We start from the raw sequence: 15,294 nt of genomic DNA, 5'->3' as shown, positions 1-15,294 counted from the left end.
ACACACACATAACACACACACACATATACCACACAACATAGACACACACACACATATATACACACACACACACACACACACACATATACACACCCACACATATACACACACACACAGATACACACACACACATATACACACACACACACACATACACACACACACATACACATATACACACACACATACACATATACACACACACATACACATATACACACACACATACACATATATATATATTTTTTTTTTCAAGACCAACAGACCAGTGCAATTTTTTAAAATGTTTTTGGCCTTTTATGGCTTTATTGATAGTACAGCTGAAGATATGACAGGAAACAGGGAGAGAGAAAGGGGGAGTGACACGCAGCAAAGGGACCCAGGCCAGGAGTCGAACCTGGGTCCACTGCAGAGCCTCGGCACATGGGACGCGTGCTCTTTTGCCATTAAGCGCAGCAATAGCATGCTCTTATCTACGCTGCCATCCGTCCGCTTTTTAAAACAAAATTTCCCATCCACGGGGCCAACCAAAGCAGTCTCATCTGCTTCTTCGTTCATTGTTGTTGTATTAAGTCATGAACGTTAGTTGATGCTCCAGTATAATCGGTACCCCTGAACAGTGTTGGTCACGTTACTTTTAAATAGTAATTAGTTATAGTTACTAGTTACCCCTCCCACAAAGTAACTGAGTTAGTAACGGAATTACTCCAATGTAAAAGTAATTAGTTACCAGGAAAAGTAACTCTTGCGTTACTTTCTTTTCTTCCCCTTTTGAGCTCGGCATTGTTTTTATGTACTCTGCATCTATGTATTTAGAAAATGTCTCTCTGCATGGCGGACCGGCACCTGCTCTCCCTGGTATTTAGCCAATGAAGGAGTCTGAGTCAGCTATTGATAACGGGAGCAAGTTCTCAACAACATACCTGCCTATCATTGCATTCAGTTCAGTCTGTGTCACAAGTCTTAGTGAAGCTGGAGCAGAAACATCCAGCTGTAGCTGCTCGGACGGCTGTGTCCTTCTGTGTTAGCAGAGCTCACGTTAGCCACACCTGCTATCATCATCAACAGTTTCAACAATGGAGTTTTTGGCCACTGGTGTTGTAGAAGCGCGTGCAGTTGAGAGATGCTTCATTAGATTAGAGCTGCTTAAAACGGACGTGGACAAAGTAGGTTAAAGTAGTGTCTGTACTTCCACTTTGAAAACGTTTACTTTCCCTCTGGACTCTCCATTTCTGCAGCTCACCTCTGCTAGTTTGTGTGTGCGAGGCTGTGTGGTTTGTGTGTAAACCGAACACAGCTTCTGATTGGCTTACGAACTCTCACTCTACCTTAGAGAGCCAATCAGCACCTCTGCGGTTGTCCCGCCCCTCCCTCCTGCCTCACCGGAGGAAAATAAAACAGCTCTGCCGCTCCGGTCGCTGAGAGCCGAGTCAGCTTCAATGAGAAACTTAACTTTGTAACGCGCCACATTTTATAGTCGGTAACGGTAACGGCGTTGTAACTTTTGGAAAAGTCATTCATTAGATTACTCCATTACTGAAAACATAACGCCGTTAGTAACGCCATTATACTTAAACGCCGTTACTCCCAACACTGCCCCTGAAACTCTTCCAGTGACAAACGTTCCGCGGTGCAAAAATTAGTGCGATTAAAATGCGTTATTTTTTTTAACGCGTTAATTTTTGTGTAATTAATTAATCGTAATTAACGCGCTAAAGTCCCGGCCCTAATATATATATATATATATATATATATATATATATATATATATATATATATATATATATATATAAAGCTTAAGCTTAAAATACACAATCTGTTTGTACTGTAGGTGTATTTATCAATGCTGTACCTCTGTAACCGTCCTTTCAATGTATGATCTATTCTCTGTTGTCAAATTACTCTTCTACTCTGGTAAGTAGGGCTTTACTAAAATCTTGCGAAGTTGTTCCTGTTCACCAAGTGAATGAAGCTGGATGTGACAGTCACCTGCAGGAAGTTCTGGCTGGCACTGATGAGGGCCAGCTGAGCACTGGGGCTGTCAGGCTGAGACTGGCTGCCTCGGACTCCCTGAACCAGCTGAGGGATCTGCTCTGCCACCACCTGATGACAGAAACATAAACATAGGATATACTGTAACCTCATATCAAACAATGCAATGGAACTACCTGTATCTTTTTAACTCATTTTAAGTCTAAGGGTGTAAGTGTGTATTTTCTGGTACAGCACACAGACCTACACATGTCCCATACCATATTTTGGGGCAAAGAAACATTCATAAAAAATAAGAAATGTTCATTTTATGTATTTTATACAAGTCAGTATTATGCTCCTATGTTTCTAACTGGAGTGGATGACTCTTGGAATTACAGTTGGAACTGCAAATAAAGAATGTGAAAGGCTCATATATAGAAAGTGAGAGAAAACAGTGTAAATGAAAAAAAGGTTTTATTTTGAATTCAAAACCATCTGTGCTGAGATGAACAGATAGAGGCAGGTGGTGAATGTGTCTACCTTGCAGCTCTGGACAAGCTGCTGCTGAGCAGCCTGGTTCCTGTTGGAAGAGGCGGCGTGCTGAGCGGCAGCTATGGTCTGAGTGGCTGCTGCGGCTGCCTGTTTGGCTGCATTCTGACAGGAAACAGACATGTGCCAGCTTTAAACAGTAGCATATACATGCTAGCATATGACCAATAATATACATGGTATATAAATAGAACTGATTAAAGTAGAGAGCACTACAACCAACTAACCCTACAGTAGCGCTTCAGCACTACAGTAGCACAACAGTAACTAATATCAGCTAATCAGCAGAACCAATACTGGGATGCTTGTTTAACTGACACTTTCAACCACATAAATGACAGTTAACAGTAAAGTGAACAAAAGCATAATATTATTATTGATTTATAATAAAGGCAAGATTTAAACTGTGGTTGTTATGGTTATGTGGAAAACATCTTAACATTATAAAAGACTGGTCACAGACAAGGAACCTGTAAAAAGGGAAGGGACATTAAGTCAATGAATTTAACATTGGTGACAGACTTTGCTGCAGATCAAAACCAAACATATCTGCGTATGAATTTTGATGAAGAAGTACCTCTACAAAAATGAGTTCACACACAGAATAGACTAATGACTGATTTTTGTGTATTGGATCATTTGCTGCTGGTCTCCAATTAGTAATGTCCAAGTAACTTCAGTTCAGTAATCAGTCTGGGTATTGAGGGCACTGGTATTTTGTGTTTAACTAGTGTTTCATGTATCTTTAAGGTACATCTCCTTGATTTGCAAACAAAGTTGCATTGATCTTATGCTAGATTCCTAAGGGTTTGCAAGCTTCTGATTGAGGTTAGTAACAGACTAAAGTTAATAAATTAGTTAAAATGTAATAATACTTTAATCTTACTCACGGCAGAGATTATTTCTTTAAGTATTACAGTGCTTTTTTTAGATGCAGAATACAGATTTTGCAACATTTTCGAGAGACACTCAACTTGCATCGTTTTTTTTTTCTACCATGGTAAGCATTTCATTTGACTTGCCTTTAGTCCCATAAAATTTCTGCTTGTAATGCAGCTCCCATATAGTACAATAGAGGTGGCACCAAAGTCTGACACCATTGCAAAATTCTCTAAAATCTACATTATTCAGCCACTAAAAATAGACCCCAACAAATGCACTTTTCCTCAACTCCTGGTTGGATATGGAATGGTTGAATCCATCACTCTCAATAATACATACATTTTTAATGCAGTTCAATCTTTTTTAATACAAGCTGATGAGGAATTGTTGTGCTGCCTTCCACTGATCAATCCAACAATTAAATACAGACAAAAAAAACACAATCAGGGCTTGTGAATGTCATTAAGATTTCTCTAACTCTTCGTTTTGCCTCCTTGCTTTTACCTCTAGCTTGTTGACAAGCCGCTTCTTGATAGCATTTTGTGCGGCAGCGTTGGTGGCCATGCGGAGACCTTCAGCAGCCTCTCGCAACTTCTGCTGTTGCTCCTCACTGTCAGGATTTGCTGCTGCACCCTGGGGGGAAATGCATACAGGTCATTACTCATTAAACTAACAGACTCAATGAAATGAAGTTTATATTATTGTGTTAAGCGCAGACATGTGAAAGAAAAAGACAAAGGTAGACCTTGGCAGCCTCCACCATCTTTGCAGTGGCATCAGCCAGAAGCTTGGCAGCTGATAGCAGCTTGCGCGAGTTCTCCAGGTCTGACTCTCCCTCTGCATCCATCTTGATGGCATTGACCAGGTCAGATGTGGCCTGGGCAAGGATACGAGCCTGACGAACCATCTCACCTAATGGGTGAAACATGAGAGAAAAGGTAGAACATATACAAGTTTAATGACTTCCACCCTTAAGACTGCTATCATTGTAAAATATCATCAATATATAACAATCCATCAATATATAGTGAATGAGTGAAACAAGTTAAACAAATACCATTAAAACCACTGACAAGAGCAAATGCATCCTCACAAACCAAAAGAACTGCTTGGGAGTGGCCAAAGGATTGTGACAAAGCTCAAGGATACCTAACCTGTGCTCAGGCCCCTCAAAGACTTGCATTAAGAAATGATCATTCATTTTTTGTTTTAATTCTTTCTAATATAAGTTCTCATTTCTAATTCTACTCATAGGTGCCGATCCCATGGGTGCTTCGGTGCTCGAGCACCCACTGACAACGTTGAGCACCCACTAGCCAATCGGGATGGCCGATCAAAAAAGAAAGAAAAAGAAAAGAAAAGATTGAAGCACTTTACGTCCACTGTATGGGACATGTGATTAACTTGGTGGTGCAGGATGTTGCCCATAACATTCCCGAGTGTCAGAACTTCATGTCACTCATTCGTGACCTCATAACGCTGATAACTCCCCAAAACGACTGGCTTGGTTTCAGGATTTCCAAAGTGCAGATGGGCCGTCTCTGCGCTCTCTGTGCCCGACGCACTGGACACTAAAAAGCTGCTTCGCTGCAGTCAATTTCTTCAAATTACAGCGCACTACTGGAATTTCTTGACAACCTGTCTTCAGAAGATAAAGGTGACGCAGGCGGCAAAGCAAATGGTTTACTTCAGCACCTGCAGAAGTTCAGTACATTTTTTTCACTGAAGCTGATGTTGATGTTTTTTCTGCGCGCAGAAACAGCCAATCGCACACTTGCAGCACAGCCAACTGCATTCACAGAAAGCTCTCCAACTCATTGAAATGCTCCGACAGGACATCAAGCATCTTCGTGAAAACGGATGTTGCCAAGATTTTTGGCAAAATACAACTGCAGCTGCTGATATCCTTAACATTGAAAGCCCAGCCCTGCCAAGGCCAAGAAAAACCCCATGTCGACTGGATGACAGAGATGCACCATCACACAGTTTCCAGTCACCAGAAGCCATGTTCAGACAGCAGTTTTACCAGGTAATGGACACTGCAACTTCATCTTTGGATTGCAGGTTCAGTCAAGCTGCATTCAAACACATGTGCAGTATTGAGGATTTTGTGACGGGAAAAGGTGACTGTGGGAGCATCACAGAGTTTCATGGAGATGATCTGGTTAAAGGCAGGCTGACACTTCACTGTGACATGTTCATTGACATAGCTAAACAGAGGGGTGTTTGCATAAAAACATTTCGAGATGCTGTGGGTTTCCTGAAAGGAGAGCATGGCGAGCTGCTGCGGACCCTGCTGCCAGAACTCACCAAACTGATCAGACTTGGACTCACTGTTCCTGTGACCTCTTGCACATCAGAGAGGTCTTTCTCAGGCCTGCGGAGACTTTAAACTTATCTACGCGCCACGATGGGACAGGGAAGACTCAATCACCTTGCAGTGTTGAACTGTCACAAAAACATTACAAGGAGCCCCAATCTGGATGCTATAGCCGATGAGTTTATCACGCGCACAGCTGCCAGGAGGAACACATTCCTCCTTGGGAAATAGACAATAGCAGACAGTGGTGAGTGACTGACTCAAATATTTTCTTTCCTTTCCTTAACAGTAAGCTGGAGATTTCATGTGTCAAAAGTGTATTTTGCGAATGGATGTAATGAACTTAGCTTCATTGTTTCCTTGGTTGTACTGAAAAATACACACTGATATCGTAAATGTGCCGAGTGTAAATTAATACTGCGTAATGAATATTTGTTAATGTGGTCAATTTGTATGTAAATATTACGTGATGAATACCAAGTTGTGTATTTTTTTTTTTGCTTATGTGTTGCTATAGGTTACTTATACAATTATACATGCAAACGACATAGTGTTATGTTGTGGCCAGTGTGCATAATACTGCTGCCTTCAGACTGTATGGTGTCGTATTTAGTTGTGGTTGGTGACTATCTATGCAATAAAAGTCAGTTTGTGACAATCATTACCATTTGAGCACCAAAAAAAATTGAGCACCCACGGGCAAAAACATAAATCGGTGCCTATGATTCTACTTACCCAGTGACAGGAAGAATTAGTCTTAGGATAGTCCCAGGGGAATCTAGACTAGTTAAGGTATCACAGGAACAAGAGACTGTAGTATACACATCAGTCATGTTTTTGTTTCTCACATCTCCTACAGATCATTTGGGAATTAATTTCTTGTACATTTTGTGCATAATTTTAACACCACACTTAGGGATTTACTTTTTTCTGATGATTGTGTGGGGGACAAATAATTCCTTGAAGTCCAAATCTGTGGCTGTCTCAGAGTTATATTCACGCAATGGAGACAGAAGTTCACAACAAGGCTGTAGAATACTCAAGGTCTCAAGTGTGTCTAAGTAGATTTGCATAGGCTCAGTACACAATTGTTTTGAGGCAATAGGTAAACTGAGTGCTGGCCTTCCTGGATAAAATACATTACATTAAAGTGTTACTTATATGGGCAGTGTAATGATCAAGGATCAAAAGTAAGAGCGGCTTCAAGTTTTGAATGCTGTGATAGTCACAGGGCTGATCTAAGCTCTCCCCACAATATGACGAAAGAGTTAAACAAATGTATCCGTGTCTGGGCTCCCACAGTGTAACAAAGGTCAAGTCAAGGATCTGTTAATCAATATAAAATGTCTCAACAATGTCTCGACTTTCATAATGAAGGGAATATGCTTAAATCATACAAAATCAGGAGATCAGTATATAGGAATGTTCTGTTCTATTTCTACCTGCCTGATGTTAGAGTGATTATTATGAAAAATAAATAATGTTCTGTGATTTTTGCTTTTTGCAAACTATTTCGCACTCACGCGATATTATCTCATGCCCTCCAGAAACACAATAATTTTTTTTTGCCCATGTCCCCTCAGTTCCATACCAGCCAGCTGATATTCATGTTCCCACATAAGTCAGCTCACATAAGTCATCTTGACCATCAAATCCAGGAGGCCTGTGCTCTTACCAATTAGTCCTCCTCTTGGTGAGGTGTTGGATGATGTATATGCCGGAGTAAATCACAAAATTAAAACCGACTGAAATCAATCAGCCAAAACAATGTATTAATGGTGTGGCTGAAACACTAAAGGAGGGAAACAGGGAAGTCATACAGGATACAAGGAGCGAGGAAAGGAAGCCTTGAGCAATGAGACTATGACTATTGACGGTCCATCAAATTATGTCATACATGAAACCGGTCCCTGCTGCCATCTGGCACAGGATATAGGGGGAGAGAAGAAAGAGTCAGATATAAGCAGGGGCTGAAAGCTTGTCTACATATACAGTTGTATTTTCTGAAAACAGAATTTAAAGTATTTAATTCATTAACATTTTGGGAGTTTAATGTGTTAATTTATTGGACTCGCAACTGTTATACGTTTACACCAACACAGTGCATGGACGTCTTTGGCTGAATGTCAACATGGCTGTCTCTTCACACTCTGTTGATAATGTTAAATCTTCCTTTGAGTGATTTAATACCCTATATTTGGCCATATTTTGTAAAAAATGCCCCATTTAGTCATTCTATTAATTGTGTCACATTCATTTCAACACCTCATGAGGTTTTTGGGTTCTTTGCGTTGGATTTAAAATATTTGCTATTTGATATGTGAGCAAGTATGTATGTTTAGCCAAAAGCTAAAATGTTGGGGGCATGGGCAGATTTATGCACCATGTTTATTTTAAGCTGTTAATAAAAAAACATGTGATTTGTGTGAACCTTGTGGTCATGAATTTAGCACCCTTCACTTACCTGCATCTCCCATTGAGCTGAAGATATTCTCCGTGACATCCAGAATGCGGTCAGTGGCTTCTCCGTGGCGTCCAATGGGATGGGCTCCACTGGCATACTGTTTGATGTGTTGAAGCAGCTCATTGAGGGCCTGAGTGACACCTGTTGCAGCCACGCCTACCTGCTTCAGGAGGCCTTCATCATTAGTGGCCCCCTGTGACGCCTCCACGCAGCCTTCTACTGACTTGGCCACCAGCTTGCCTGCCTCAATCAGCTGCTCCTGACACACTGGGGAGCTTATGGTTGGAGCCACCACCTGACAAGTGTGTGAAGTAATAAATTACATCCACATACATAAAGAAAATCCAAATTCTGAACTTCCTACAACAACATTGTTTACCACTACTTTCATATGTCACATATGTCTCAGACTACTCACCCTGGTGCAGGCCACCAGCTGAGATGTGGACAGAGCACACTGAGTGGCTGCAGCAATGACCCGGTTCTGCTGGGCTGAGTCTTCTGTCTTCTGGGCCACGTTCTTTGCTTTAAGCACTAGAGCTGCTGCAGCATTAGCCACAGCCTTAGCTAGCTGCATCAGCATGTCCTGTCAAACACATACAGCAGTTATTCTTACCTAGCACTGACCACTCCTTACTCATTGGTGAAGTAGGGAAAGTCATTAACTAGAAAGTGCAAGGAGGAAGATGCATGCAAGAGTTGGAAGCTGTAAGCTTCTACAGCTGTTGCTAACCCTAACCCTAATTTCTCAAATGTTTGTGTGTGGCCTGCAGAATTTTTTAGCAAACCCATCTATACAACATTGCTGAATTTTGATCACCAAGGAATATTACATTGACAAAATACAGCAGTTAAGTAGTATGTTTTACAAAACACTTTAATTATGTCAAGCACATGTTCATGGATACTTTTCATTCAAATTCGGATTTAGGAGCGGCAGCGCAGTAATTGTAATTCATGTAATTCACACAGAAAGCGGCGCTGCCGCTCCTAAAGAGACGTGACGGTAGACGTCATGATGATGACGTCGGGGTGTTTCCCCTGCGGTTATTTATCAAAATATACACCTGCACCCGGCATTTAAAGGGCGACTTTCACTGGTGTTATTGGAGACTTTTTTGATGTTTGGACACTCTGACTTGAAAGCACGTATCACTCTGCAGTTACTGTGCTCAACGAGCAGCGGGTGCTGCCGTGAGTCCCTCCCCCGTCCAAAAGCACTCACAGGCGGTCAGTCTCTCAGTAGCCTTGTGCAGCAGTCCAGTCAGAGCAGAGAGGAGACACACAGCACTCCGCCTCCAGGCTGTAAATGAATCGCGGATGCGCATGGCCGCCGCCGCTCCGGCGTACAGAGCGGGGTGTAAATGTAGCCTATCATTTATTTCCAAATAAAACCGCAGGGTCCCCTTTAAATGCCGGGTGCAGGTGTATATTTTGATAAATAACCGCAGGGGAAACACCCCGACGTCATCATCATGACGTCTACCGTCACGTCTCTTTAGGAGCGGCAGCGCAGCTTTCTGTGTGAATTACATGAATTACAATTACTGCGCTGCCGCTCCTAAATCCGAATTTTCCAAATATCACAATAACAAAACAGTAAAAATCAAAAAACTTAATTTTCACGTTATTCTGTTTTTGTTTTAAAACAGAATAACAGCTACAAAATGTGTGATTTTGTGTTAATCTGTTTTTCCGTTCCGGTTTTAAAACAAAATAACAGAAAAACAAAGTTGTTTTTCTGTTATTTTAATTTGGTTTTGAAACGGAAAAACTAAAGAACGAAGGGTACACGGATTATTGTTCATGAGTTATTAGCCAAAATGTAAAACACATGCCAGCTCTCAAAACAATAATAAAGAATCCCATTCATAGAAGTACATATAGTCATGGTCAAAAGTTTATATACATTTACAAGTGAACATGTACGTACATTGTCAATGCCTTCAGCATTCATACGAATATAATAAAAATAAAGATTGTTCTTTGCGGTTTTAAGTAGCCTGAAAATCCTGCTGCAGTGTAAAAAGTTACTCAGGCATTATTGTATCTGTTAGGAAGTTGGTTTTTAAACGGTTAATTTTACTTGACCCTTGTGGTTCCAAATGCACTATTCAAAAGCCATTTCAAATCAATAACAATATATGGACTTGCATTTATAGAACGCTTTACATAATCGCGCACACAGCCATTCTCCAATGGAAGAAGCTGCCATGCAAGGCGCCGACCTGCTGAGCAGGAGCGATAGTGATTCTAACCACCCTGTGAAAAAAAACACATTTTCAACAGGATTTTAATCTTACTTTTAATTTGGCCTTAACTTCATTTGTAAGAGCTGTCTTCGGTATTCTGAACGGCTTTCACAGGATAGATTCAATATGGCCTATATATGCAGGCAATTACAACCAGAAATACAGAGAAAAACACACCTACTGGAATATATTATATTCATTTGTATATTGCGTAAGGTAAGGGTGTTTATTTTAATGTTCAGGAGATGTTAAAGAGCCTTGCTAACTAAATGAGGAGTTCTTCTTGATGATAAAGTAAGCTTTGTCTAGAAAGGCTTGTGTTGTGTCAAAATACCTTCAGCTTCTATTGATGGAGTCATGATGGATAAAAATTACGATGGCAATATGGACAAGTGACAATAATTTTGTAAAAGCAAGTTCGAACTTAACTGTTTGAGTACAAATGTACTTTTTCTCCAACTGGATTGCTTTTACATAGATTCTTTTCTTATGTTTTTCCTGAAAGAAACGTCCTGTGTTCTATCAATTAGATCAGTGCTGTTGTAAGATAGGAATCAACCCATGGGCATAGGAAGCATTTAAACAGTTTTAACAGAGGATTGAGGGTTCTCCCTCAAAAATTTCAGCTGACAAACATTTTGCAATTTCATTCAGAAGGAGTGGCCCAGAACACAGATTTGGAGATATTAAAAAAGCTTAAAGTAAAAAGACTTATTTATAACAGCTTTGTGGCACAGGCTCATGATATAGGCCTACTGTCCTTTTGTGGCTAAAAAATACATTTTTGCTATTCAAATAGAAAATAACTGCGATATACACATAGAACCAAAAAATGAATGAAATTTCCCTATATATTTGACACAATCTATCACCAACAATGACCTTTGGAGTTTTCTATTTCATAAATAGCATAGCCTCACACAACTATAACATACCCAATTGTATCATCTAATATAATGGTAGCACTCATCCCTGGATTTATACCCTTCAGTCATCCGTTTTTGTTTAGTTCACTTGTTCCTCCTTTAACTCTTGATATCAACCCTTCTTTCTCTCCCCTTGCTTTATTCTCAATTGTCATCTTTCTTTCCTCTCTTCTGCCACGTTTCCCTTCCACCTACCTAGTTTATTGGTTCAAGGCTTTTTGTGTGACAGTGTGTGTGACCCACCTTTAATAAGCTGCCTGGCATGTGTGTGTCTCTCTTTGTGTGTGTGTGCTTTGTGTCAACCTGTGTTTGCCTTGACATGGTAAAAATTTGGTATGGAGTGTCATTAATTTTGGCTTTCTCTCAAGAAGCAAGCAGAATGGGTTTAATAGCCAATGAAGCACGGACACTGTGCTCTGTAAAGAGCACCGCATGGATAGACCGACTCATTTTCAACATGGTAAAAGTGATCAATAATTGGAGAAGGACGGTGGGACTTTTCCCACCCCGGTATAATGGCCACAACGCCCATTCAATAATTTAGACCTGGAACTCAGCTGGTCAGTTACTTGGCAGCTAATTTTGACACTACCTAACAGCGACTTCAGTAACTTTTTGTAGTTTTAGTTTTTTCTAAAATGTACAATAACAAAAAATCTCTTGTCTACTTCACACTGACTGAGACTGATGCTAGCTGATGATAGTTCTTGTAGTGCTACACTACAAGAACTTCTTGTAGTGCTACACTACAAGAACTACCAGCAGAAGCTATTATAAAAATAAGAGCAACACTGCATTGATCAAAGTTAAACTGGACAAACCTGGAACTGTGGATCAGTGTCTGTCTCTCCTATATGAGACAGCAGCTCTCCACTGGCCTGGCCCACATTTCCTGCAGCCTGTAGCAGGTTCTGACGAGGCTGGAAGCAAAAGATATCATGGACATCAACTCAAAATAGCAAAGAGTTGACATAACAGGTCTACATCTCCCTAGTTTTTTGGCTACATACAGTACCTCTGTGTTTGCGGGCTGGGCAGTCTTCAGCATTTCAGAGACAGCACAGGCCAGGTTCTTGGCAGCACCCAGCAGCTGTTGCCCATTTCCTCCTTCATCATCCATGAGCGCTGCCAGCAGTTTAACACCCTTTGACATCTCTGTCAGGTTGGAGGAGATTGTGGTGACAGCACAGCCCACCGCTGTGTAGTCCGTCTCTGCGGGATCACCTGAGAGAGCAACACAGAAAGGAAGGAAGGGTGGATTTATGGGTAATACAGAAAGACAGACAGATACTGACAGAGGGACAAACCAAGTACCACATGGGTTCATGTCAAAAGCTAGAATACAGATCTGGAATACTTAATCATCACTGAGCTGTGAGAAGGTTAGCCCTGCCGTCCCTGAGTCTGAGGGGGCACTCACACTAGGTCCAGGTGCTTCATACCGTGCCCAAGCACGATTGTCCTTCCTCCCCAGCCCCTGCTAGCCTGCACCCAAATTACTTGTTACTTACCACTTGTACATACTTCATCATATACAACACAGCGAACACGAAAACCTCTACTGACTACTTTTGTGGCTTTATTTGGGTCATTTTGGTCATAGATGGCCCCCCTACATTCCTGAATTGTTTTGATTATACAAGGCAACATAATATTCATGATTATACTTCACGTCCACTTTGCACAACCGTGCCTGTGTTCGTGCGTGAGCAGCCAAACCCTGCAAAAGCACACCTCTCCCAACCATGCCAGGGCCAAGAAAGTGTACTGGCCTTCGCATGGTACAGAGCGCTCACATTAGTCAAACAAACTGGACTTTGGGAATCAAATGTGCTAGGGCATGGCATGGATTACCAAGTATGAGTTTGTCCTGAGGATTCAGAATGGACATGCTAGGTTGCACTAGCACACATAATTAATGGCGAAACCAAGGGTGATCAGGCATTTTAAAGATGCTTTCCAACATCCTTGTCCATGCAACCCAGCCAGAGTTGATCAAACCTCCCAGAAGCCCTACCGCAAAGATTGACTCAAGAATCAGAGTGAGCAAGCGACCTTATTAAACATGCTCGATGTTAGCGACACATTGCTTTTACTTTGGAAAATGAAATATGATCCGTCTACTGCCATGTTTAAACCTGGCATTGGTATGGGTCTCAGGTGTTCTGATCAAAAGTAGGCTGCTAATAGTAGCACTGAGACAACATTTGAAGGTGGTCTGGGTTTCATATAGCCACATTCTTTTAGCTGTGTATATGCAGCATTATTTCAAGATGTGTCATTACAATTAAATACAAAATAAATCACTGTGAAAATCTTACCCGGTTGCCCATTACTGTGCATGGCCAACAGCAAGGGAGTGGACTGGTTACAGGGGTAAAAACACTGGTTGTGTCATTCTTTGAGAATGACTGAACAGAGAAGTTGCTCATAGAGAAGATTGTGGAGGAATTTAGGTGCAAAAGACTCTCAGAATGTCATTCAGACATGTGTTTTATATGTGCTGACTCACTGTTGTAACTCACTGTACTGATGAAAGCTTTAGCAGCTGTCGCATTGCCTAGTGATGCCTAGTAATGTGTAGAATTTATTGTTGGTTTGGACAGAGCTCGCAGCTATTCCCACGTGTGCAGATAATGTTTAATATGTAAAGCTGAGTGTCATCAGCACTAACTTTTCTATACACAAACTGTTGGATTGTAAAGCGGAAGACCTGTCCATTAAGAGGTTCTAATCAGAGTTTTTTTTTCAGTGTTTCATACAGAGCACATCTGTCATCAGGTCAATAGTTCTTTAGAAGTTAAAGAGTCATTGAAAAGCAGGGTGTTACTCGCTGAAAGTTTCAAGTCTGTTGTACCAATCAGTGATGATGCACTGAGTACTTTTCTACATCAATGCAGAAAGTGCTCTTTAAGGGCCCATGTCCATCCACCATTCATTTCTGAGCCCAAAAAACTTGTGGTAGTAGCTCCCAATGAGGACAGAGGATATGCATCAGAATCCTGCTGCTGAGAGAGAAAGTACTTCACCCAGATTCCTTTTTTTCGTTGCAGGGTGTTCTACCTTTGTATTGCAGCCACTCCAAGTGCTTCTAGATGATGAGCTTTCAATTTGTGAGAAATACATCATCGTCATCACCGTCGCTCTTCATCAGGTAACCAATCATATGTCAGATCAGGTAGGACAAGCTTGCTCTGGCTGTGTCTGTCAAATCTGACATTTATCAGACAGGCAGAACGCTTTGTAGCATGTTGAATTTGGTTATCAGAGCCTTAGCTAATGTCAACCAAATTCAACATGCTCCGAAGCATTTTCCAAACCACTGGCATTACACATACTGGAAGCAACAAGGAGAGGGTATGATGAGGCACAGTGTTTCTACCTGCAGTGAGGTTGACCATAGATGCAGTCCCTGCTGTGATGGCATCCACTTGAGAATGGATCTCGTGTTTGGACTCATCCATCTTGTTTTTGCGCCATGCTTGAGATGCCTTGATAAAAAGTAAAAGAAGAAAACCCTCTGGTGACAAAGACATAGAATTGAATGACTCTGTACTTATATTGGCACTTAGTTCAAACCACTTGGACTGAAAAGATTTCATCTCACCGCATCTGTTCCCAGTGGGGGCAAAGTATCGAAGTCATCCAGAGAGGCCTGGGCAGCCTGGACAGCCTGCATACTGGAGTTGATGGTTCCAGTCAGGGCTTGTTGAGCTGAAGTCTGTGGACACAAAAAAATATTATCTGGCGTCCTCTGTTACCGTGGTTGCAAACCTGCTCGTGCACAGAAGGCTCCTCTGTGGGAGGGGCTTTGAAGGCAGGTCTGCAGCAGCAGAGAGGAAGAAGGAGGACCTGGGAGCTGTATCATTCACATATTCTGGCTAAGTCCACTTTTTTCTCAAAACTCCAGACTGCAGCTTTAATAAG

The 15,294-nt window shown here is 41.4% G+C and overlaps 1 protein-coding gene across 1 annotated transcript in view; it reads right to left on the bottom strand.

The window, feature by feature from the left end:
* tln1 (talin 1) overlaps positions 1 to 15,294 on the bottom strand; it is a 115,060-nt gene that overhangs the window by 46,614 nt on the left and 53,152 nt on the right. Inside the window, exons 15-24 of the mRNA XM_030435216.1 lie at positions 14,975 to 15,088; positions 14,750 to 14,858; positions 12,383 to 12,591; positions 12,189 to 12,287; positions 8,608 to 8,775; positions 8,190 to 8,484; positions 4,151 to 4,317; positions 3,910 to 4,038; positions 2,515 to 2,628; positions 1,990 to 2,103 (exon numbers count right to left, since the gene is read on the bottom strand). Coding sequence (XP_030291076.1) covers positions 1,990 to 2,103; positions 2,515 to 2,628; positions 3,910 to 4,038; positions 4,151 to 4,317; positions 8,190 to 8,484; positions 8,608 to 8,775; positions 12,189 to 12,287; positions 12,383 to 12,591; positions 14,750 to 14,858; positions 14,975 to 15,088 — 1,518 coding nt within the window. The remainder of the gene's footprint in view (positions 1 to 1,989; positions 2,104 to 2,514; positions 2,629 to 3,909; positions 4,039 to 4,150; positions 4,318 to 8,189; positions 8,485 to 8,607; positions 8,776 to 12,188; positions 12,288 to 12,382; positions 12,592 to 14,749; positions 14,859 to 14,974; positions 15,089 to 15,294) is intronic.

Source organism: Sparus aurata, chromosome 12 (genome assembly GCF_900880675.1).
Source record: "Sparus aurata chromosome 12, fSpaAur1.1, whole genome shotgun sequence".
NCBI lineage: Eukaryota > Metazoa > Chordata > Actinopteri > Spariformes > Sparidae > Sparus > Sparus aurata.
The sequence above is the reverse complement of the archived record's forward strand: the minus strand, read 5'-3'. Positions and strand labels throughout refer to the sequence as shown.